This window comes from Onychomys torridus, chromosome 3, assembly GCF_903995425.1.
Source record: "Onychomys torridus chromosome 3, mOncTor1.1, whole genome shotgun sequence".
Taxonomy (NCBI): Eukaryota; Metazoa; Chordata; class Mammalia; order Rodentia; family Cricetidae; genus Onychomys; species Onychomys torridus.
In genome coordinates, this window is record NC_050445.1 from 147688075 (window position 1) to 147710670 (window position 22596).

The 22596-nt window shown below is 38.9% G+C and overlaps 1 protein-coding gene across 2 annotated transcripts in view; it reads left to right on the forward strand.

The window, feature by feature from the left end:
• The first annotated feature begins 492 nt into the window (after positions 1 to 492).
• Positions 493 to 22596, forward strand: part of LOC118579450 (activating transcription factor 7 interacting protein) — a 91132-nt gene continuing 69028 nt past the window's right edge. The window contains exon 1 of one of the 2 annotated variants that reach the window (XM_036180733.1): positions 493 to 651. Coding sequence is in view for 1 of the 2 variants with exons in the window: in XM_036180732.1 (XP_036036625.1) it covers positions 14843 to 14859 (17 nt within the window). In the remaining variant the exon portion in view is untranslated. Of the gene's footprint in view, positions 652 to 14500; positions 14860 to 22596 lie in introns of those variants that run through there. The other variant, XM_036180732.1, reaches the window with a different exon arrangement.

The following is a 22596-nucleotide window of genomic DNA, read 5'->3' on the forward strand; positions in this document are numbered from 1 at the left end:
AAAGGTAAAAATTGAAATTTAAAAAAATGTTGAATAAATCCTACTCTAGGATTCTAGACTTTGTGGAAAATCCGCTTTTTAAACACTCACCTACTTCCTCTCTTAAGTTTCACGGAGGGTGCTCACTGAGGAATCTCCATGCAAAAAATACCTCGGAGGTGTGTGTGTGTGTGTGTGTGTGTGTGTGTGTGTGTGTGTGTCTGTGTGTGTGTGTCTGTGTGTGTGTGTGTGTGTGTGTGTGTGTGTGTGTGTGTGTGTGTGTACCAACGGAAAAAAAAATTACCTCCGGATGCGATAGCAAAGCCGGCAGCGCCACCACAGCACGCTCGGTTCTCATTTTCAAGGCAGGAGGCGTGGCCAAAGTCCCTCATTCAAATAAAAAACCAGGAGATTTGCATGGCGAACAGGCACCGCGTGCGTTCATTGGCCGATGGCAGAGTGGGCGGAGTACCCAGTGCGCTCGCGGAGCTCCGCCCCCACCTATTTGCATAACGGCCCCGGCGCGTGCAGGGGAGAAGCGGGTTTGTTTTTGAATCTGCGGAGGCGGCGGAGTGGAGCGCACGGCTGAGACGGCAGCGTCCGGGACGGCTGCGCGGGACGGCTGTGTAGGAAGGAACTCGGGTCCCCGTCCCTCACCTCCCGCCCCTGAAGGTATATGCGACTGCCAGGGGCTGTTGTAACTACAGTCGGCGAAATGACTATTGTATTTCGGAAGAGTCAAGACCGCATTATGGCGGCTGCGGGAGTTGAGTTTGCGCCTGCGCGGTTGCGAAGCTGCGGGCGGGCGCTGCATGGGAGCACGTGATCGTTTGGGGTCGGGCTCTAGCTGCAGTTGAGCAGCTGGCCGGGCGGTGGCTGCGCAAGCGCAATATTCATTTTCAAGATCTAATGTTCTTGTTGGACGCCATTTGGGTTCTAGATTTAATTTTTCTCATTCTCGAGGGGGTTTCATCTCGCTACCCTTCTTTTTTCACATTTTCTGAGGAAAACGTTCCTCTCATGTCTTACACTTAGCCGACCTTAAAATCCTTTAATTCTCTTCGTCTCTCCAGGCTGCAGACTTCATTTTGTATACAAATTGCCTCTTGTGGTTCTCCATTATAATTTCGCGTTTAGTTAGGTATTTCTGGATTCATGCGCTGGTTAGGGAGATAAGATCGGCACCTAGTGGTGTTCTCAGGGGAAGTGCATGTACTTGACTGCACTTTTGTAAATAACTTTTAACCCTGTTTTTACCAGTTCGCTTTTGGATGTGCAACGTTTACAAAATAGAAACGATTTTATTTGAAATGATAGTTTGCAAGAAGAACAAGAAAAGAATGTTCAAGTTAGTTAAGTTGAAATCTCAATATTCTCAGGTCTTTTTTTTTTTTTTTTAAAGAAATATTTATAGAAATATTCCAAATCAATGAAGTTTTAATATTGAACAGTTTGTTAAAACATTTCAGTCTTGCATGTTTTTAATTTTATTATTTTTTTTCAGTTAGATAATTGCTAAAAATAACTAATGAACTTTTTTGACATCATTTTATGATGACGTAGAAGTTATTATACCTGATACCTTTTTGTGATGAAGAATTCTTCAAAATATTTCAAATTACATTGAGGCCTTTATGAATTAAAGTGAACCAATTGAAAAATTTTGAATTTTAAAAAGAAATATGTGCACCGTAGTATGTGTGTATGTACACTTGTTTAAATTTTTTTAGCTCTATATGTTCTGGTTTTAGTTTCTTAAAATAACTGGTTTGTTACTGATCTCTTTAAAATACTAATGCCACTAAATTTAAACTTTCTATGGCACAGTTGGGTCAAGACACATATGATTTAGTATGGTTTTCTTATTCTGCCACTTGTTTCTTACTAGTCTAAAAACTTGTAAATGGCTTCATAAACTTCATCTGTTATTTATATATACAGTTGCTTTCTTGGTTGATTATGTAACTCGTTTGAACCAGTGTGTTGTCAAACGAAGAAGTGCGATTGCATAGAATATTGGTTGATTTTGGGATAACTTTTTTACCTGAAATAAACTCTTAGAAATAAGGTTATACTCTTATATACTCTTAGAAATAATTGAAAGGAGCACTTCACTTTTGGATGACTGGTTTTTTTGTTTGTTTGTTTTTTGTTTTTTGATCGTTTTCTGTTTTTTGAAATGATGTGACCTGGCATAGAATGGAGGGAGATAGTGAAGAGTGTCCCCTCAACAGATCTAAATTGGGTCTGATGTGATTCGTGAACCTCTGTTGTCTTGTACACTGGATGAAGGAAGGCAGTTTTTACGTTCTTGAGACTTTCATGCTTCTGCCGTGGCTCCCCTCACCCTGTATTTGTACTCCTATTATTTTGGCTTATATATTTAAATTTATACTTTTGTTTGAATACACAGATGATTGTGTCTTGGGTTAATATTGGAGATCATAAGAGGTACTGGAAGAATAAAAATTTCAATCAATATTGAGGGGACGGTTTTGCTATCATATTTCTTAGAAGGTAAATGTGATTTTAAATTTACAAAAATTAATGGATTGTCTGAATGTCAATGGTTTGTTCTTTAGTGTTTTGTCAGAAATAGGTGAATTCTGACATTTTAGTTGGGTGATGAAGAAAGCTATGACCTATGCCCTGCATATGTTTATGTGTACAGTATCTGATAGATAAGAACTAGGTTCCTTGAAGCATGAATGATTACTGGAGTTATTTAAAAATCATTGTAGTTTTATAAATTTTAAGTATATAGTTTAGAAGAAACAGACTGGAATGATTAAGTTATAAAATTAAAATTTTACTTTTTAAAAATTATTTGAATTTGTGCTAAGTATGTTTAAATATTTTAAACTTACACATTATAGGAGATTTAGAAAGTATTCAGTTAATTGTTAGGAATAAGCCCTCTTAACTGTTCTGGTGATTTTTCTGACTTCACTTTTGCCCCAGTGTATCAGCCTATAAATACTTACCAGTTAATTTTTAATTTAATTTTTTTCCCTTTTTGGTGGTGCTATGGATCAAACCCAGGGCCTCAGCTACTCTCATGTTCAGCCACAGCCCGTTCCTACTCTTTTAACTTTGTGTTACAGTATGAATATCTTCCCATTTTAGTATTATAAAATTTATTTTTAAAATAATTACACAATACTGTGTTATGAAAATCTCAATTATCAGATATAATTAATTTATTTATTCATTTAGGGAGAGAAAGTCTCCTTATGTAGCCCAGGCCAGACTAGACTTTGCTGTGTATACTAGGCTGGCCTCTAGAATCTCAGCTCTACCTGGTTCTGCTGGGATTAAAAGCACTCTGTTGTGCCTGGCTCAAATGTTTTCAAAAGTCTGGAGATTATTTGTCTTCGCTTTGCTTCGCTCCAGCACCCCACTCACTTTGTTCCTCTGTTCTTTTTCTTCTCCTCTCCTCAGCTTCTCAGATAGAGCTCAGGCTGGCCTTGGACCTGAGATGGTCCTGCCTGAGTCCCTAGTGCTGGTTGCTGGTGTTGGTAGTCAGGTTAGCTGGTGCTTACTTTTCTACTAGAAATTGTGTTATGGTGAACATTCCACACAAGGTCATAATCTATAACAGCAGTTATTTGAAAGTGGACTTTCTAGGCTGAGCGGTGGTGGCACACATCTTTAATCCCAGTACTCGGGGAGGCAGAGGCAGTTGGATCTCTGAGTTGAGGCCACCCTGGTCTACAAAGTGAGTTCCAGGACAGCCACAACTACACAGAGAGAAACCCTGTCTCGAAAAACAAAACAAAACAAACACAAGTATTAGTATTTTTAAGGGCTTTGATAGCATAGTAATTTACAAAATAGACCAATTTTTTGTTTTGTTTTTTTTGTTTTTCCAGAAGATTTCTCATATTGCCACCAATTAGATGGGTTGAATATATGGTATTTACTTACTTGAAGTGGTGAAGTTGATTTTTTTTCTGTGAAATGAACGAAATATTTTCAGGTGTTTGTGTGTGTTCATTATGGATGTTGTCCTTTCTGCTGGTCAGCAGCAGCTATGGCAACTTAGTGTCGCTGTTTTTTCTTATTTTTTTAACCTTTCAAATCGCTTTTGGTTTTATGTCTTGAGATTTTTTTTTTGTTTCTATTAGTGAAATACAGTGCCTTATTTATTTATTTGTATTTTTGTTTAATTTAAGTAAGGGTCTCACTGTGTAGCCTGCCCCAGGCTGTCCTGGAACTATGTTGATCAGACTGTCCTGGAACTCACAGGAATCCCCTTGCCTCTTCCTCCCTGAGATAGGCCTGTATTGCTATGCCTGGCAGCATTACTCTTTAATTTATGATTTATTCCAGAGCTGCGAGATGAATTTATCCATTTCATTTTCTTCTAGAACTTTATAATTATTTAAAAATAATATTTTTGTGTATGATGTGCATGCATATAATTGTGTCTTTGTTTATGTGAGTATGAGTATACTCCTGCCTTGGTGTCTGCGAGGAAGTAGGATTAGAGGACAGGCTCAGGTGCCTGTCCTTGTTACCTACTTTGTTTGGGGCAGATATCTTAATTGCTTTGCATTGTGTACACCAGGCTAGGTGACCTGTGAGTGTCTGGGTCCCCTTCTGTCTCTTCTTGTGAGAGCTCTGGGATTACAGATACATGTACTGTCATGTCTGCTTTTCTGTGGGCTCTGGGATTTGAACTCAGGTTCTTCATTTCTCCAGCTCTCTTTTCATTGATTTTTAAAGTTAATTTTATGTGTGTGTATGCTCACAGACATTTGAGTGTTATCTGCCTCCTTGGAGAGAGGGTCTCTCATTAGACTGGAGCTAACCAATTAGACTAGACAGTCTGGCTAGTAAACTCTGGGGATCCTCCTGTATGAACTTTGCAGTTGCAGTAGTGGGGTTACAACTATATTCAGTGTTTTTATGTGGGTACTGGGGCTGGAACTAAGGTCCTCATAGTTTGCAAGGCGTTGTAGGGCCAGACACTATATAGTCAGATGCTATATAAAATACTATATGAATATATTTAATAATGCTGTATACTATTTAATTGCAATACCCACAACTTGTTTTCACAGTTGTATTAACTAATGTGTGGTTTTTTGGATGAACATTAGATTGTTTTGGTTAAATTAAAACAATAATACTCTTTGACTAGAATTATATACAGTAAGTCTATTTGAGGAATTTTTAAATCATATTCTTAAAAATCATGAATTAGGGTATACTTCTTGACTCCTAAAATGGACTGTTTTAGGAAATGTTTGGAAAACTTATGATCCCCCTGATTTAATTTTAGTGTTTTCTGGGTGGTGATAGTAAGAGGATGGATGAGGAGAGGGCATAAGGCTAATAAGTTCCTGTGTTTTTGGACATATTGATAAGAAAGTAAGCCAGTTGGAAGTTAGAGGTTCGAAAGTAGATTTCAAAAGAAAGTATTTTACCTGAAACCATTATTATTATTATTTTGATTGGTGGAATTTTGAAAAGTTATGTAACTCAATGTTTGGCCAGGATGGAACAAACCTTCACACATAATAAATATAAACACAATTTTACTTTCCTTGGTGGCATCAAATTGTTATGGTGGTCTTCCTACTTTGTATACCATTCATTCATTAAATTGATATACTCTCCCTATTTTGTATACCATTCATTCATTAAATTGATATACTCTTCCTATTTTGTATACCTTCATTCATTAAATTTTATGTTGTTTGGACTCATACAGAGATCCTCCTGTCTTTGCCTCCCAAGTGCCTGTTCATTTATTAGTACTTAAGTAATAGTGACATTTTACTTTTTATGTTTTTAATATCGAAAGTCTGGTTATTGCCCAGATATTATTTTATTGAACATGTGGAGGCATGAAAAGAAGAAAAGAAATCAAGAGAACTCATAGTAAAATCTTACTGGCTTTGTGAAAATGAACCTAGGAAACAGATACTAAGCATTAAGATACTGGCTTTTGTTAGGCATTTAATCCTGTCTGCTTTGGGGCCTTTTTCAAGGAAATTTACTTAGAAAAACTTAGGTATTTTGCTTTTTTTAATGTTACTTTTGACCTTGGATGAGAATTTTTGCTTTCTGGTGGATTCTAGCATTTGTTTCCTTAGCCTGCCACAGAGGTGCCCTAGAGAAGGGCTTGTGAGTAGGGGCAGTTACACAAAGGTTGGCTCAACAGGGGAGTCACCGCTGAAGTGTTAAAAACAAAAAGTTGTCATTTTCTTCTTCCGGTTTTTCCTTTCTTCCCTGCTTTATTTTCTTCTGTTCATCAACCCCCCCCTCCTTTTTCCCTTCTCTCCTCTCGCCCTGCCCTCTCTCCTCCCCCTTCTGAGTGCTGGTGTCACAGGCCTGGGTCATGGTGTCCTGGAGCTGGAGCTTAGGCTTCATGTGAGGCAGGCATTCTCTGCCAGTTGAGCTGCATCGCTAATCTCTTTGGTTTATTGTCTTTCTTTCGGGTTTTGTTGTTGGTGGTGTTTTGTTTTTGCGACAGTCTTACTGTGTAGCCCTGGCTGGCCTGGAACTTGTTAGATGTAGCCCAGGTTAGCTTTAAATTCTCTCAGAGCCATTCTTCCTGCCTCCATAGGGCTGGGATTAAAGGGCAGGCTTTGTTTACTTTCTTGAGCTAAGGTCCTGGTATAGCTCAGGCTGGCTACAAGTTCATCACCCTCATGCTCCATTTTCTCTACCTTTGCTTACCTAAGATCCTAAAACACAGCTCTGGAGAAAAAAGAAAAAAATATATATGTAAAGATTTGAAGACAAGATGGAAGGATGCAATTAATTATTTGTGTATTAATTGTGTATTATTCCACTTAAAGTTGGACAGAGTTAATTGACTCAAAGTTGTTATCTGACCTATATATGTGTGCTGTGGCATGTCGTCACTCCTCACACACAACATAGACACACGTAATAAAATTTAAAATTTTATGGACAATAATGACACTACAACTAGAATTTAAATGTATTTGAAAAGTAATTTAGAAAACATTATTTAATAATATACTCTTATAACAAATCTAAACATTTAGAAAAAATATTTGCAAATTTGTGGGAATCTGGTTTTTGGACCAATTAAATAAAAACTAAATAAACCACGTGATTATTAAGGTCACTAGATTTACAGTGAACCTGTTCATGTTGGACAAGCAGATTTTTTCCCAATAGTAATCTTATTTGTAGAGATACTCACATTTATTTCAACAGCATCTAGTTGTCATTTCCAAAGTTAGGGATGGAATAATGTATTTTAGGGACTGGACCCATGCAGGATTACCCCATCTCCTCCACTGTTTGCAAAAGCTCAGGGCACAAAGCTTGCCTTTTCTCCACTCCCCTTTCCTTCCAGTTCTGGGCTTGCCAGACATGCTCAACCAAAACTAAAGCAGGTTAGCGTGGTAACCCTCCCTTCCAGTTTTGGTTCTTGGGAGGCTGAGCTGAAGCTGAGTGCAATTTAGTTTGTTTTTGTGGCAGGTGCTCATACTGTAGGCCAGTCTGACTAACTCACAGCAGTCTTCCTGCCTCAGCCTTCCATGCTGAGAGCTACCATACCAGGCTGGATAGTGATTCTTGAGGCAAAAGAAAATAATCCTGTTTCTTCCATATCCAGACTTCTAAGCGGGCCCTGACCATAAGACATAGATTTAACTATTGCGTGTATTTTCTGATTATTTTTAATTTTTGATGCTTTGAAATGAGTTCTCATATAGGCTAAGCTGACCCACATTACATGGGGGGGGGGAGAATGGAGGGTGTTCTTTTTTTTTTTTTTTTTTCTTTCTTTCCATTTTTCAAGACAGGGTTTCTCTGTAGCTTTGGAGGCTGTCCTGGAACTCGCTTTGTAGACCAGGCTGGCCTCGAACTCACAGGGATCCACCTGCCTCTGCCTCCTGTGTGCTGGGATTATAGGCGTGTGCCACCACCGCCCAGCGAGGAGGGTGATCTTGAACTCCTCATCCCCCTGCCTTTATCTCCCACATGCTGGGATTATAGGCATGTGCTACTGTGCCAGACACTTAATAATTTACTTAGTTCTAATGAGATAGCCACTTCTGGCCAGATACTTTATGAAGTGTTAGATTTTATCAGGTTTTGATAAATACATGGCTGAGAATCATGTGGACGGTTATCAATTTTGAGTTCTTTGTTTTATTGAAGCTCGGAATATATGACTTGCAGAAGAGATAGGAAATTGGTTTCTTCTGAAGAGTCATCACTCCACTTGATTTTCCTTGTTTGCTGTCATACTAAACCACGTGAGGTCTGTTTTTAAATGTCACACTTTAGTGTGGTTATGGTTACACATAGGAAATTAGAGTCTTTAAAAATTAAAAAAAAGTGTGTGTGTGTGTGTGTGTGTGTGTGTGTGTGTGTGTGTGTGTGAGAGAAGCATGTGGAAGTCAGAGGACAACTTTCAAGAAGGTTCTCTCATTTTGAATTCTGGGGATTGAACTCAGGTCTTGGCTTTGTGGCAAGTCCCACTGCTAAGCTGTCTTGCTTGTCCAGAAAGCATATTATCATTGAAGGTAATTGTGTTTATCACTGTGTGACCAATGTAAGCCTCTTACTGAAAACATATACACTGATTTATAAAAAGTAAGAGATGGTCTGTGATGTAACCTGGGTAAAACTGCTGCCAAGCATTATTATCACCTGAGTTCAATGCCTGGGACTTAACAAAGTGGAAAGAAAGAATTGAGTCCTTGCAGGTTGCCCTCTGACCTCCACACACAGCCCGTAGCTTCTGCCCTCATCCTAAATAAATAAATATAATTTAAAAAACCAAAGAATCATACCTTATGCAGTGTTTAATCACTTTGAGCAGTATTTTTTCTACAGAACTACTCTTAAAATGTCTCTGATAATTTAGCTTATCTGTAAGGGCTTTCTGAATAAATTTATCAATATTAAATACTGCTTTCACAAAGTTGTCTGCTTTGTATTAATACTGCCATGAAAAGTCCTGACCTAATTCCTAGATACAGATGTTGATTCATGAGGGTAATAAATAACTCATTTATGTCACAATGACTCTCTTTGACTTCTCTTTTTTTTTTTCCCTAAGAAAATTTTAATTCATTTTATATACCAACCACAGATCCCCCTCTGACCCCCTCTCCCCACCCTCATCCCCTCCAAAAGGGTAAGACCTCCCATGGGCAGTCAGCCAAGCCTGGTACATTCAGTTGAGGCAGGACCAAGACCCTCCCCCCTCCACAAGGCTGAGCAAGGCATCTCACCATAGGTAATGGGCTCCAAAAAGCTAGTTCATGCACCAGGGATAGATCTTGATCCCACTTGCCAGGGGCTCCTCAAACAGACAAAACTACACAACTGTCTCCTGTATGCCTAGGGGCCTAGTCTGGTCCCATGCAGGCTACACAGCGGTCAGTCTAAAGTTTGTGAGTTCCTATGAACTTGGTTCAGTTGTCTCTGTAGATTTCCTCATCATGATCTTGACACGCGCCCCCCCCCCCCCCCTTCTGCTCATAGAATCCCTCTTCCTTCTCTTTACCTGGACTCCCAGAGCTCAGCCTGGTGCTTGGCTGTGGATGCTTTGCTGCATCTGCTTCAGTTACTGGATGAAGGCTTGGGAGATTCCAGGGCTGTGGTTCTCGCCATGGTACTGCTGACTTTCCCAGGCTGCCCCACCCCCGCAACTGCCTCTTTGGCCTCTCTTGTATGCAGGTGTAATCTTAATGCTTCTGTTCACAGTTGTGGAGGCTTCCTTTTCTTGTAGGACCCTTGTTTTCCATATGCCATTATTTTGATTGACTTTGTCTCTGAGGAGGAGGAAACTATTATGTACTATTTACTTTTTAGATAGGATATATGAGATGTTTTTGTTTTTTAAAGATAATTTATATCAAAAATATCATTCAGTATTTTAATGTTTGATTGATAGTTTGGCTGGGTATAGAACTCTAATCTGAAGTCATTTTCCTTTGTTTTGCAATGAAAGATTGTACACAGGAAGCAGGTACTCACTAGTGAACCATATCCTAGAGCACTTTCTTAAATGATTTCATTGGTGAGATCTTCTGCCATTCTGCTCTTTCATTTTGAATTTTTATATAGATTTTTTTGTATAGATAATTTTGTATTTACATATATATTCTAACTCCATTTTCTTTCTATAATTTGTCTTCTGCTGAAGCAGTTTTCTTCAATTTCATCAGATAGTTTTATTGAATTTTTTTATTTTCTGTATTAACTTCTTTTTCATTTCCTGCTTGTACTATTCTGTTCTGGTCATAAAAGTGCAACTTTTTCCTTCATACAATAATAAGTTTTGAAGTTTTCTTCTTGATGCATAATGATTTGCTCAGTATTTTTGGCTTTTGCTTTCTGTCTTCCATGTTAAAACCTTAGTTGGGTTTCTTTTTTCTGGGCTTACTGCATAATATGATGTTGTAGATAAAAGTCAACTGAAATATCTAAATTTAGATAGATTTAAACTTCTATTGTTGCTGGAGTTGGAATCCAACACCTTGTAAAAGCTACACAAGCCCTCTTATAAAGCTACATCGCTGACCCTTGAACTATCATTTTAGTTGGGGAACCTTATTTTCAGACCTTTGCTAGGTTTAGGGAAAGCTCTTGTTCACTGGACTGTGCTTGATAAGGGCATCTAGACTTAGTGAGATGTGGAGAAGTGAGGTGTTTTCAGTTTGTATCTTAATTTTTTTTAAATTACAAGTTTATTCTGTTTTGTAGGGTGGATCATGTGTTTCTTTGCATGGGTATGGAGGTCATAGAAATACTTGAGGGAATTGATTCTTACCTTCTACTATGTGGGTCCCAGGGTTTAAACACCCCCGCCCCCCAAGCTGCCTCCAAGGAGATGAGGGGGAAGGGAAATGCATGCCTTTGTTGTTGCATTTCCAGAAAGCAAGCAGACTGAGCTGTGGAGTTCTGTAATTATTGCAAGGGAGGGGCAGGATGTCCAGAAAAGGGCAAGCAGGTTTAGGAATTGGTCAGTAATCTAAGAAGTAAAACAGAGAAAAGAAAAAGTTACACTTTCTGAGGCAGAACCCAGAAAAGCTAGTGAAGATTTAGTTTGTACCTTAGTGCCCTTTTATGTTGTCCCCCGCCCAAGATATGATGTTAACAATAATTTGAGTAGCATGTCATAACTAAGTAAATGGAACAGCCTACCAAAACACAGTTAAGACTTTAAGTAGTTTTCAATAATTTACACATGCATTGTTATTTCACTAATGTGGTAAACAAAAAAATACAATAGTTGACTCAAGTGAATTCTTTTAATTCCCTCATTACTACTCGTAATTCTTGGCAAAAGATTATATTCTCGGGACATAAAAGTTGGTGAAAGTGACACTTATTCTCAGGGATATCTAGACACTGACATTGCGACATGACTTTGTCATTTACAAATGCATTAGACTGGTATTCCGAGACATCCTGGGAGCGTTGGACATGGCTGCATCATTGTAATAATGATTGAGAAGAATGTGCCAAAGCATGCTAGTTTCTCATTGGAGGAGATTAAATGTGAGATTGTCAAAGAACTATTTACCTAATGTTAAAATGTTTTTTTCCCAAATCATTTATTTTTTTCAAATAAATGATGGGGCTTTTTATAAATGATCTTATCTAAAATTTCCTAAAAGATAATTTATGACATTAAGTCATAGCTATGTTGGACTTAGAAATATTAACAGAATTTTAAAACAAATAATTAAGTTCTATGTGAAAATGTCATAATGAAATCTGTTACATTATATTCTAATTAAAACCAGCCTGGAAGAAGGCTCAGGGTGCTGCACAATCCTGACCTGAGTTCTGTCCCTGAAATTCACTCTGGAAGGAGAGAACCAACTCCTACAAGTTGTCCTCTGCTGTCTGAGCACAAGCCACTGGCAGTGTGCATGTTGTGTTCCCTGTGTGAACTGTGTGTGTGTGTGTGTGTGTGTGTGTGTGTGTGTGTGTGTAATAATAAGGTTGAACAAAAGCAAACAATCTACTATAGTTGGTTCAGAGCTCAACTATTGTGTACAGACAGTAGACACTGTGCAGTCCCTGTCAAACTCCTAAAAACTGGAGTGTACTCTACAAAAGGCATCTTTAATTGGACTCTGAACTGCAGTCTTGTAGGAGAAAATTCGGAAGAAAAGAGACCTTACCAGAAAATGAACACTTTTAGAGATTTTTGTGTCAGAAACAAAATAATGAGAATCTCAACTTACTGTGTGTTGAGGTAGTTTTATACTATTAAACAAAATGGAAGACGAGCAGATGCAGTTTCTAATCTTACATGATCTATGAAGAGAGAAATTCTGAAGTGTGGTGAATGCAGCAAAGATAGGAATCGAGGATCTTGAGAGCAGTTGTTCAGGTTTAGATGATGGACATAGTGAGGAGAAAGGGGGTTAAGAAGAGGACTGTGAGTAATAGTTAATGAATGGTCGGTGTTCTGGCCCAGGCCTCTTATTCCAGGACTTTGGAAGGCTGAGGCTGGAGGAATGATATAATTTTAAGGCTCATCTAGGCCTACAATAAATGTGAATCCAGACTAGAACTTATCTGGTGAAGGAGGCTGGTTTTTTGAGACACATAATGCAAGATGTAGACAGTGACACCAGTCACTGTAACAGCCTTCATTTTCCTTTCCTGTTTTTATCCGACCAAGAGACCCAGTGTCTGAAAGGGTTGGGTGAAGCTCTATACATTGAAGCTGAGTGTAGTCTGGGTTATATTTCATTCAGCTTTTATTAATTTTTAACTGTTATTAATCTCTGAGCCTGTTTTAGTTATCACAAATTGGTGATAAAACCTGCCATTAGGAGCAGAGTAACAATTGAGAAAGCACCAGGTGGTGGTGGTGGCAGCGGTGGTGACGGTGGCGCACACCTTTAATCCCAGCACTTGGGAGGCAGAGCCAGGTGGATCTGTGAGTTTGAGGCCAGCCTGGGCTACCAAGTGAGGTGCAAAGCTACACAGAGAAACCCTGTCTCGAACCCCCTTACCCCCCAAAATTTACCAGCTAGCTATATATATTTTGGTTATTGGTAATGCCTGACCCCATTAGATTTACATCCCAGTTTTACACTAATCATGTCTATTCCAAATATTTCAGTTTACTAACATCTTGCTTTTACTGACTAGATGAAGCCACCCTCAGCCACAATAGCCTAAGAGCTGGTATGGTTGGCCAGGTATGGTGGTACAAACACCTATAATCCTAGCATTCCAGGGGTACATGCAGGAGGATTGCAAGTCTGAGAGCAGCTTGAGCATACCGGGAAAACAGAGTTTTGGTTACATACTGGGACACTGTCTCAAAAACTACAAAACAAGGGTTGGTGGTGTTCTTCAGTGGTATGGAGCACTTCCTTAGCATACTGAAGGCCCAAGCTTGAGCCCCAGGCTGTAATTTGATATAGCTTGGATCATGTGTAATGTTTCTTTTTTTTTTTTTTTGAACTTAAGGCAGTTTTCAAAGATGTTATCCAGTTCTTCTTATGGGAAATTGAATAAGGACTTCTTTCAAGGCCAAGTAATTAGGAGAATTTTATGGTATATCTCAAATCTATAGAGAAATAGACTGAGACAATGAACCTCATGATTTAGCATCTCAGGAGGCCAATTGTCTTCTGTCACCTCTCTCCTGCCCTTAGAAAGTGTGATGCACACTAGCATTTAGACAGAAAGCACAGCACAGGAAGCTAAACTTGAGGACTGTATCCAAGACTGTCAGAAGCTGCTGACTCCAGGGCAGATGGGGATGGAAGCAGAAGAGGTCCTTTGTGCCCTCCCTCCCTCCCTCCCTCCTCCCTCCCTCCCTCCCTCCGTCTCTCCCTCTCTCCCTCCGTCTCTCCCTCTCTCCCTCCCTCCGTCTCTCCCTCTCTCCCTCCCTCCGCCTGGTCTTCCGCAGCCGCCTTGTTTCCGCCACTCCTGCTGCCCTGGTCTCAGAGTTGGCCGAGTTCCTCTTCCAGACTGGCTGATGCCCTTGTGTCCTCTCTTTGTCCTTCCCAGAGAGACTACATTCTTCATGGACTTTTTTTTAGTATTAAAATGATGAGTTCTGTCACCTGAGAACGTATTTGTGACACTTGGACTACAAAGAGAAGAAATGTTGGATTTTATGAGAAATTACTAAACTAGCCTTTGTTGCCACCTTAGTTTTAAGACACTGTTGTTAAAATTGAAAAATGTGGTTGTAAACTCTTAACCATTCTGCTGGATTGAGCACTTCTGAAGCTTAGATTCTGTGGGGAAATTTTTAATTAGCTTTTAAAATTAAGATTAATTTGATTAAATGAATATAAGATTTAAACAAATTTAACACTCTTCTTTTAATGGATGTATTATATTAAAGGTAAAGAAGAAAAAGTAAAAGAAAAAGAGTCTTGAGCTGGGTTTGAGGGATTTGACTTTTTTCTTCCCCTTTTTTTCTGGACTGAAATGGAGGCTTTCTTTCAGGCGAATTCCCTAGTGTTTGCTCTGTGTGATCTGGCTCTATCTCTGTTACTGCTAATATGTGGCATGGATTTCAAGTTGTTTGGATCGGAATGTGCCCAAACTGTTGCAAGTCCGGATTCACAGGCATTTTGTTGCAAAACTGGCTTGTTGTCTTCTGTTTTCTTTTTCTATGTGCTAAGTAACTGCATTGTTTGTTGCAGTATATGCATTAGCTGTTTGTGTTCAGTTTCCTGCAGGCTGACAAAGTGGGAGGGGCTTTCTTTGATACATAGCTGAGTTTCACTGTGTGAGTTCTTGAGTGCACGTTGCAGCCATCTTAATTACACTTTTGTGCAACTGAGACTGTGCAGCTGTCTCAAAATGGCTGCTGACCCAATCTCTGAGGCTGCTTAGCAGCAAGTATGCCAGTGAAGAGACTTGTCACATGCACCAGGATCTGAGGTAAGAACCAGTAAGCTTTTATCTTTCAGCATTACAATTAGAAACCAGTTGAATATTACCAGCTTTGTAGAGGAAAGAAAATTTGCTTGTGAAGAAGTTGAAATGTTTTCTAAGAGCTGTAAACCTGTATTACAGAAACAGTATATTAGAATGGTGAGGTCAAAGGTTAAATCCCTGTGATTTCTCACCATTTTGTTGTCCTCGCCAGAACACTGGCTCAGCAAAGCAGTGCTTTCCTACCACAGGAGTAACTTACTTCTAATTGTGTGTTGGGTAGTTAATTCATTCGACAGTTGTAGAAATTCAAACACTATATTGAGTATTTTTTAAGAAGCCATAAATCAGCTTTGTTTGGAAAGAATATGATTTTCTGCTTTTAAAAAATGAGTTATTGTTTGGTAGCTTTATAAAAAGAATGCAAATTTGCTATATAAATCAGAGAAAAAATTTGTCTTTCCATTTTCTATTATATGCTTCAGTGCTTTCTCACATGCTGCCTTTTTATTTCATAATTAATGTATATATTTATAGTGTCTCACCTTTTCCTTATTTTTGTTTGAATTGACATTTGAATTAAGATTTTAAATTTCAGAATAATTTTACTTATACACCTCATACCTTTTTCTTTTTAAAATTTAGTGCAGTCTGATAACTAGAGAACTGGAATAAATAATAATGTTTTAGTTAATTAAGTGACATCATTATGTACATTTAAAACGTAACACCTAAAGGGATTATAATTTTAAAGTTTTTTTTTATCATTATAAAGCAGAAATGCTTGCTGAGCTACTATAACATACAATTTCATGGTTACCTCACAAGTTAGGAGAATAATTTTTTCTTTCTTTTTCGAGACATGGTCTCAGTGTGGTCCAGTGTTGCCTCTAGCTTGCTAAGTCGCTAGGGCTTGCCTTGGGCTTCTGACCTCTAGCCTCTGCCCCTCCAGTGCTAGGCTTACAGGCATACATGTTGCCATGTATTCCCAAAAGATTGAATGGAATTTATTCACATCATTCAGGTAGAGAATAGTTATATTTTAAGCGGTGCTTCAGTTGTTAGTAGTTACTAAATTATTTTCTGAATGGTATATAGTATACTCCTGTAACTGTGACAATAGAATATTTTAAATATATTCTTGACTAAAACAATAGAGAACAGTTAGTTCTGAATATTCTGAACTTTTATTTTCCATTTTTGTAAGTTTTTACTCTTTTTGACACCTCACCCCCCATTTTTAAAAAAGTATCTCATGTGATGTAAGCTGGACTTTGAACATTTGTTCTGTAGCTTGGGCTAGCATTGAACTTGGAATTCTCCTGTTTCAACCCCCCAGAATCATAGGCAAGTACCACCATGTCTAGTTCTAAAGCAACTTTTAAAACAGCAGATCAAATTTTTGCAAATTAAATTCTTAGGGGAGGCCCCAACACATTAAGAGCTACACATGGAGTTTTATTTTGTACCTATTTTTATAGTATGGATTTATAAAATTTACCTGTCATAATTGTATTTAATAAATAAGCTATTATCTATAACAAAACTTTGAAATGAGATCACATAGGACCTTGAGAAGTTTATCTTAGTGTCCAGATCTAGCTCACTTATTTTTAGAAATCAGCCTCTACTGCACTATGGGATTCTGTTTGAAATGTACCCTTGAATGCATTTGCCTTTTTTCTTTTATTTATTTACTTATTCATTTACTTATTTATTTATTTATTTATTTATTTATTGTATGCAGTGTTTATTATGTATACATGTATGCCTGTACACCAGAAGAGGGCGCCAGATCTCATTACAGATGGTTGTGAGCCACCATGTGGTTGCTGGGAAATTGAACTCAGGACCACTGGAAGAGCAACCAGATGTTCTTAACCACTGAGCCATCTCTCTAGCCCCCCTTTTTCTTTTTTGATTTTCTTAAAGGTTTAGACTAGAACATTAGATCTGCTACTTAATAGTTGAAAATTGCTGCCCTGTCACAAACTTAAATTTGTACCTCCTCTTGGTTGTTTATTTATTTTTAAATATAATAGGTAGCTCTTTTTTGGTAATCTAATCTTAACTAAAATGATGACTCATCATAATTTGAATGATAATTTATATAAATCATCTAGTCATGTGAATCTGCCCCCAAACAGAAACTTGAAAAATTGGTGTGTATTGGAGAGTCTGCCCCTCCTCTGTGTAAGGCCATGCTCCAGCATGACGGGAGAGTGAACTGCTCCGGCCTGGCTCACTCTTTCTCTTGTTTGAGTGGTAGTTCAGTCTTTGGTGGAAGGACGGAGGGAGGGGAGAGCACAGTATTTAAAAATGTAGGGTTGAAAAAATTGTCTAAGATAGCCACTGGCCTTCAATGTGGAGGAAAACCCATCAGGTTGAAATTATTGAGCAGTTTATTTCACGTTTGCCTTCTGCTGCTGAGTGTAGAATTTACTCTCATACTTACCAGTCTTGCATGGGGAAATTCTAAACACTGTGGGTATTTGGGCTATTGGTAATTTTTTTTTGTTGCCGTTTTCCATTTTTATTGCTTATAAACATAAACTAGAGTTTGGATTATTTTGGGTTGGTGGCAGTTTTCAAATTTTCTGTGATGAGTTACAGATTAGACTTTATGCTGGATAATTGGGGGCATGATACATATTCTGGGAACTGAATTATTTTCTTTTGGTTTTTTGAGGCAGGGTTGCTCTGTATGTAGCCCTGGCTGCCCTGGAACTCGCTCTGTAGACCAGGCTGGCCTTGAACTCACAGAGATCCACCTGCCTCTGCCTCCCAAGTGCTGGGATTCAAGGCGTGCACCACCATTGCCTGGCTGGGAACTGAATTCTTGAGGCCATATATTATCTATTCTTTTTTCTCCTCCTTATTGTTTACCCCTTTTCATAAGCTGTTTTTTAAAAATTAATATAATTCTCAAAAGGAAATGTCAGCATGGTAGAAAGTTTATTTACTCAAGATTCCACACTTAAATATAAATTACCTTTTGGCTCTCTTTTGATCTAACTGGCTCCCTCGTTTCTTCAGTTATTACTTCTCAAATGTCACACATCTTGTCGTGTGTTACTAGATCAGCAGATCGTGGGGAAGGATGGGGAATTTCTTGTATAATCTGAGATGCAGTACACTTGTAAATGAAGTCTGAATCGAATGTTGTTATTACAGAACTGGGAGTTAGGGTAAATGGTTTAGTTGTAGTCTGGCTGTGTCTTCTAAATGTATTGTAAGGAAAATAGCTCTTGAAAAGATGACTTGAATTCAGGGCCAAGTGTTTACCTGCTTCGGGTACAAAGGGAGGACCTTAACAGTTTTCTTTCAATGGCCACAGTGACAGCTGTTAGACTTACTTTTAATCCTTGAACTACTGCCCATTTTCTAGTTAACATCTAACATGAAATTTTACTAAAAATCCACGTCTTGCCTCTTAAATGTTAGATGGGGTAATGGTATGCCTATATTTCTTCCCAGTAAATATACTTTGAGTAGACAGGTCTCTCAGATGCTCTGTCCTCTTCATTATTATTTTGCTTCTCCCAGTTCCCTTATAATCCTTTTTGTACGCAATTAGTGGGAGTGTTGATATCCTTAAATATCTATAATCCAGTTTCTAACCCAGAAGAAAATAAACATAAATAAAATCTAGTCTACTCTACCCAACCTTGGGAGACCTAACATATGTAAAAGAAGTTTATTCTTTACAAAATGTGGTACCTTTGATAGCATGCTTTTTCTAATTAAAATTTTTTGAGATTTATTTTATTTTATGTGTATGCGTGTTTTTTTTTTTGTTTGTTTGTTTTTTGTTTTTTTGTTTTTACAAGACAGGGTTTCCCTGTGTAGCTTTGCGCCTTTCCTGGAACTCACTAGGTAGCCCAGGTTGGCCTTGAACTCACAGAGATCCGACTGGCTCTGCCTCCCGAGTGCTGGGATTAAAGGCATGTGCCACCACCGCTCAGCCATGTATGGGTGTTTTGCCTGTGTGTATGTCTGTACATTATATGTATGCAGTGCTCACAGATGTCAGAAGAGGACATTGTCTCCCCTGGACCTGTAGTTAAAGATGGTTGTTAGCTGCCATGTAGGTGCTAGGAATTGAACCTGGGTTCTTTGGAGAGCAGTCAGTGCTCTTAACCACTGAACCATCTCTCCAATCTCTGTTCTATTTGTTTTCCCCGTTAGAGTACTATGGGACCTAATAGAACGATTTAGTGACATCAGTTTAAGAGTCAGAGTGAGCTGGGCGGTGGTGGCGTAAGCCTTTATTCCCAGCACTCGGGAGGCAGAGCCAGGTGGATCTCTGTGAGTTAGAGGCCAGCCTGGTCTACAGAGCGAGATCCAGGACAGGCACCAAAACTACGCAGAAAAACCCTGCCTCAAAAAACAAACAAACAAACCAAAACAAAAAAGAGTCAGAGTGAGAAGATTAAAATACTCAAGTAGAAATGTATAAAGGGACCTTGAGGTTTTCTTTTGTTTCTTAATGGTATCACTGTTAAAGACATCATTGGCTCTAGCCAGTCTTGATGGTGTCGTAGAATAAGAAAACATTAAATTGATGTACTGCTTGCTACAGGTAAGTATAAAGTAACTTTGTCAAAAGTTTCTACCAAAAATTGAACAATTTTAACACTTAATGGGTTTTCTTTTTCTTCTTCTTCTTTTTTTTTTTTTTTTTTTTTTTTGGTTTTTCGAGACAGGGTTTCTCTGTGTAGCTTTGGATCCTGTCCTGGGTCTCACTCTGTTGCCCAGGCTGGCCTTGAACTCACAGAGATCCGCCTGGCTCTGCCTCCTGAGTGCTGGGATTAAAGGTGTGCACCACCGCCCCGCATTAATGAGTTTTCTAATAGGAAGTTTTCTTAGTTGAAAATATTTTCTGATAAAGTACTTTTCTTGCATAGATAATATTGGAAGCCAATATAAACTTTACTTTGAAAATGCTTCTCTTTACATTTATTAGTTAACAGCTCTGTCTCAGCTGTGAAAATTGATTTGCTGGTGCATGAACTGGTAAATTACCTTTCTTGCTGGGGAGAATTTGAATATAGGTTTTCCAGAATGTCAGTCCAGCTTTTTTTAGGGGGAGGGGGTTGATCTTCTTTACTGTGTAGCCCAGGCTGGTCTAAAGTCTTCCTGCCTCAACCTGCTGAGAGCTGGGATTACAGGCATGTGTGAGCAGGCCTCGCAGCTTCTCGACATCCATAGGATGGCAGGTACTCCAAGGAAAATACTCCCTTTGGAACCAGATTTCAAGCTAAAAGTGAGACTAGTAGAGAACGAAAAGGTGGCTGGCTTGTACAGGAGTCAGACTTCCCTGGATTCCTCTATTCCCACACTGCCCAAAGAAAACAGAACCACTGTCCAGATAACCTGAATAGCTCAGGTTAGACCTTTACCAAGTGAGTTTTTATTTGTTTTGTTTTTGTTGTTGATTCATTATAGTTTGTTACCGGAACTCAGAGAACCGCATTAGTTGACTACTGCAGCAGTGTGAATTTAATGAGGAGGGATTGACTTTGAGAGTGGTCTGAAGAGTTCTGAGTTTCCTGAGGATAGCCGTCATCCCCTCTGAAGTAAGCCAGATGCAGCCCGTGAAGAGTTCTGACTGGCTATTTTGTGGGACATGAAGTTCATGCATCATAGTGAGAAGCACTAACAAAGATGTTAGGGGAGGTCCTTTCTGCTAGTGCTGTTTATTGTTCAGTTTGTTATCCTTTAGTCTCTTTGTGCCATTCTTGAACCAGTAGAGATGATTAAAGAATTAGAAAGTACATGTTAACTGTCTGGAGTAAGAGGAGTCTAAGTTTGAGGCTAGTTTAGACAGCCTAGCATGACTGTCATAAAAGTTATCAGGCAAGAATCCCGGCTTTGCTGGTAGAGTAGGTAAGAGCTCCACGCAAGAACTGTTTGTTATAGGGCCCAGTCTTGGTTCACCATAACATACAAGCTGTGAGAGGGTCTAGACATTTTTTATCAGTTGAATAAATTTTATGCAACTGATTTTTGCTGGTTGTTAAGTTCATTTTATTTTAATGCCTTCTCAGGTAGCTCTTTTTATTGTACATTACAAAAATATTTATCCGCTGGTGTATTGGAACTAAAATGTCAGTCGTCTACTGTGATTGGCTTAAGAAGCTGTGAGTTAGATCACTGTCCTTCTGTTTTAGACACTTCCAGTAGCAAGAATGTTGAGCTGTTATTGATTAATTCACTGCAAGTGATTAATGAGCTCATTTGATGTCAAAGTATTATTAACTGCTTATTATTGACACCATGTTTTATGCCGGACCAAACTCAAAGTTGGATGCTTGACCAAGTGCAAAGAGGGGGAGAAGACACCCAAAAAGCTAGAGACTGGAGTCAGAGTCTGATCCCAGCCTTTGAGTAGTTGAGGTAGGAGGATCTAGCCCAGTGGTTCTCAACCTTCCTGAGGCTGTGACCCCTTAATACAGTCCCTTGTGTCGTAGTGACTCCCAACCACAAAACTACTTTCATTATATTTCATAACTGTAGTTTTGCTCCTATGAGTCATAAATATCTAACATGTGACCCACAGGTTGAGAACTTCTGATACATGGTTAAAGGTCAACCTGGGTTCAAATGTAAATAAATTAAAAAGACTGTATGTAGTAGTTTGAATAAGAATGTCCCCATTTAGTTCATATAGTTGATGAATTTTTAGCCACCAGAGAATGGAACTATTTGAAAGGATTAGTAAGTGTGGCCTTGTTGGAGGAAGAGAGGAGAAGAGAGGTAGGTGGACTTTGAGATTTCAAAAGCTCATGCCAAGCTGTGTGTGTGTGTGTGTGTGTGTGTGTGTGTGTGTGTGTGTCTGTCTGTCTGTCTGTCTGATCCACTTCCCTCCTCTCCTCTCTGCCTGTGAATCAGGAAGTAGCTCTTAGTTACTTCTCCAGTACCATGCCTGCCATGCCTGCTTCTCACCATGATGCTAATGGACTAAACTTCTGATACTTTAAGCAAGCTCTCAATGAAATTCTTTTTCAGGAGTTGCCATGGTCACTGTGTCTCTCCACAGCAATACAACACTGACTAAGACAGAAGTTGGCACCAGGGAGCTGGGTATTGCTGTGACAGGCCTGACCATGCGCCTTGTTGGAGGAATATGGAAGATTTGGGGACTTTAGATTAGGAAAGTGGTTAAATGCTTTAAGCAGTGTTTAATGGGCCATACTAGTGGGAGCCTGGAAGTCAGCGGTTCTGAGAGCAATCTAGATTGTGATGCTGGACTCCAGAGGTTTTTCAGAGGGGAAGAGTATTAGTAAATGGCCTAGAGACATTTTCACGTTTGGCAAAGAATGTGGCTGCTTTCTGCCCTTGGCTGAAAAAAATCTGCCTGAGGCTAAATTGATGTTTTGGATAAATGACCCTTGCAGAGGAGATTTCAGGACAGCTTAATATTGACTGGGATGTGTGATTATTAGTGGCCATTCTTATACAGATCTATTATGAAATGGAGCAAGCTAGACAAAGAGAGATACAAAATGTACAGTTTGAGGAGAAAAGCACAATGAATTAATGGAACTAAGTCTAATGCTCATGGAGATAAATAGTAGTTAATAAGAGTTTCTTTGGTCATGATAGCTCTTCAGAGTAATGGAACGGTGACTAAGGTAATATAAAACCTGGATAATTTCTACTTTTCAATTCCTAAGGCTTTATGATGAATGAGATACTTAACAAGTGCTTGGTGTTCAGACCTGTGCCTCTTACTCCCGC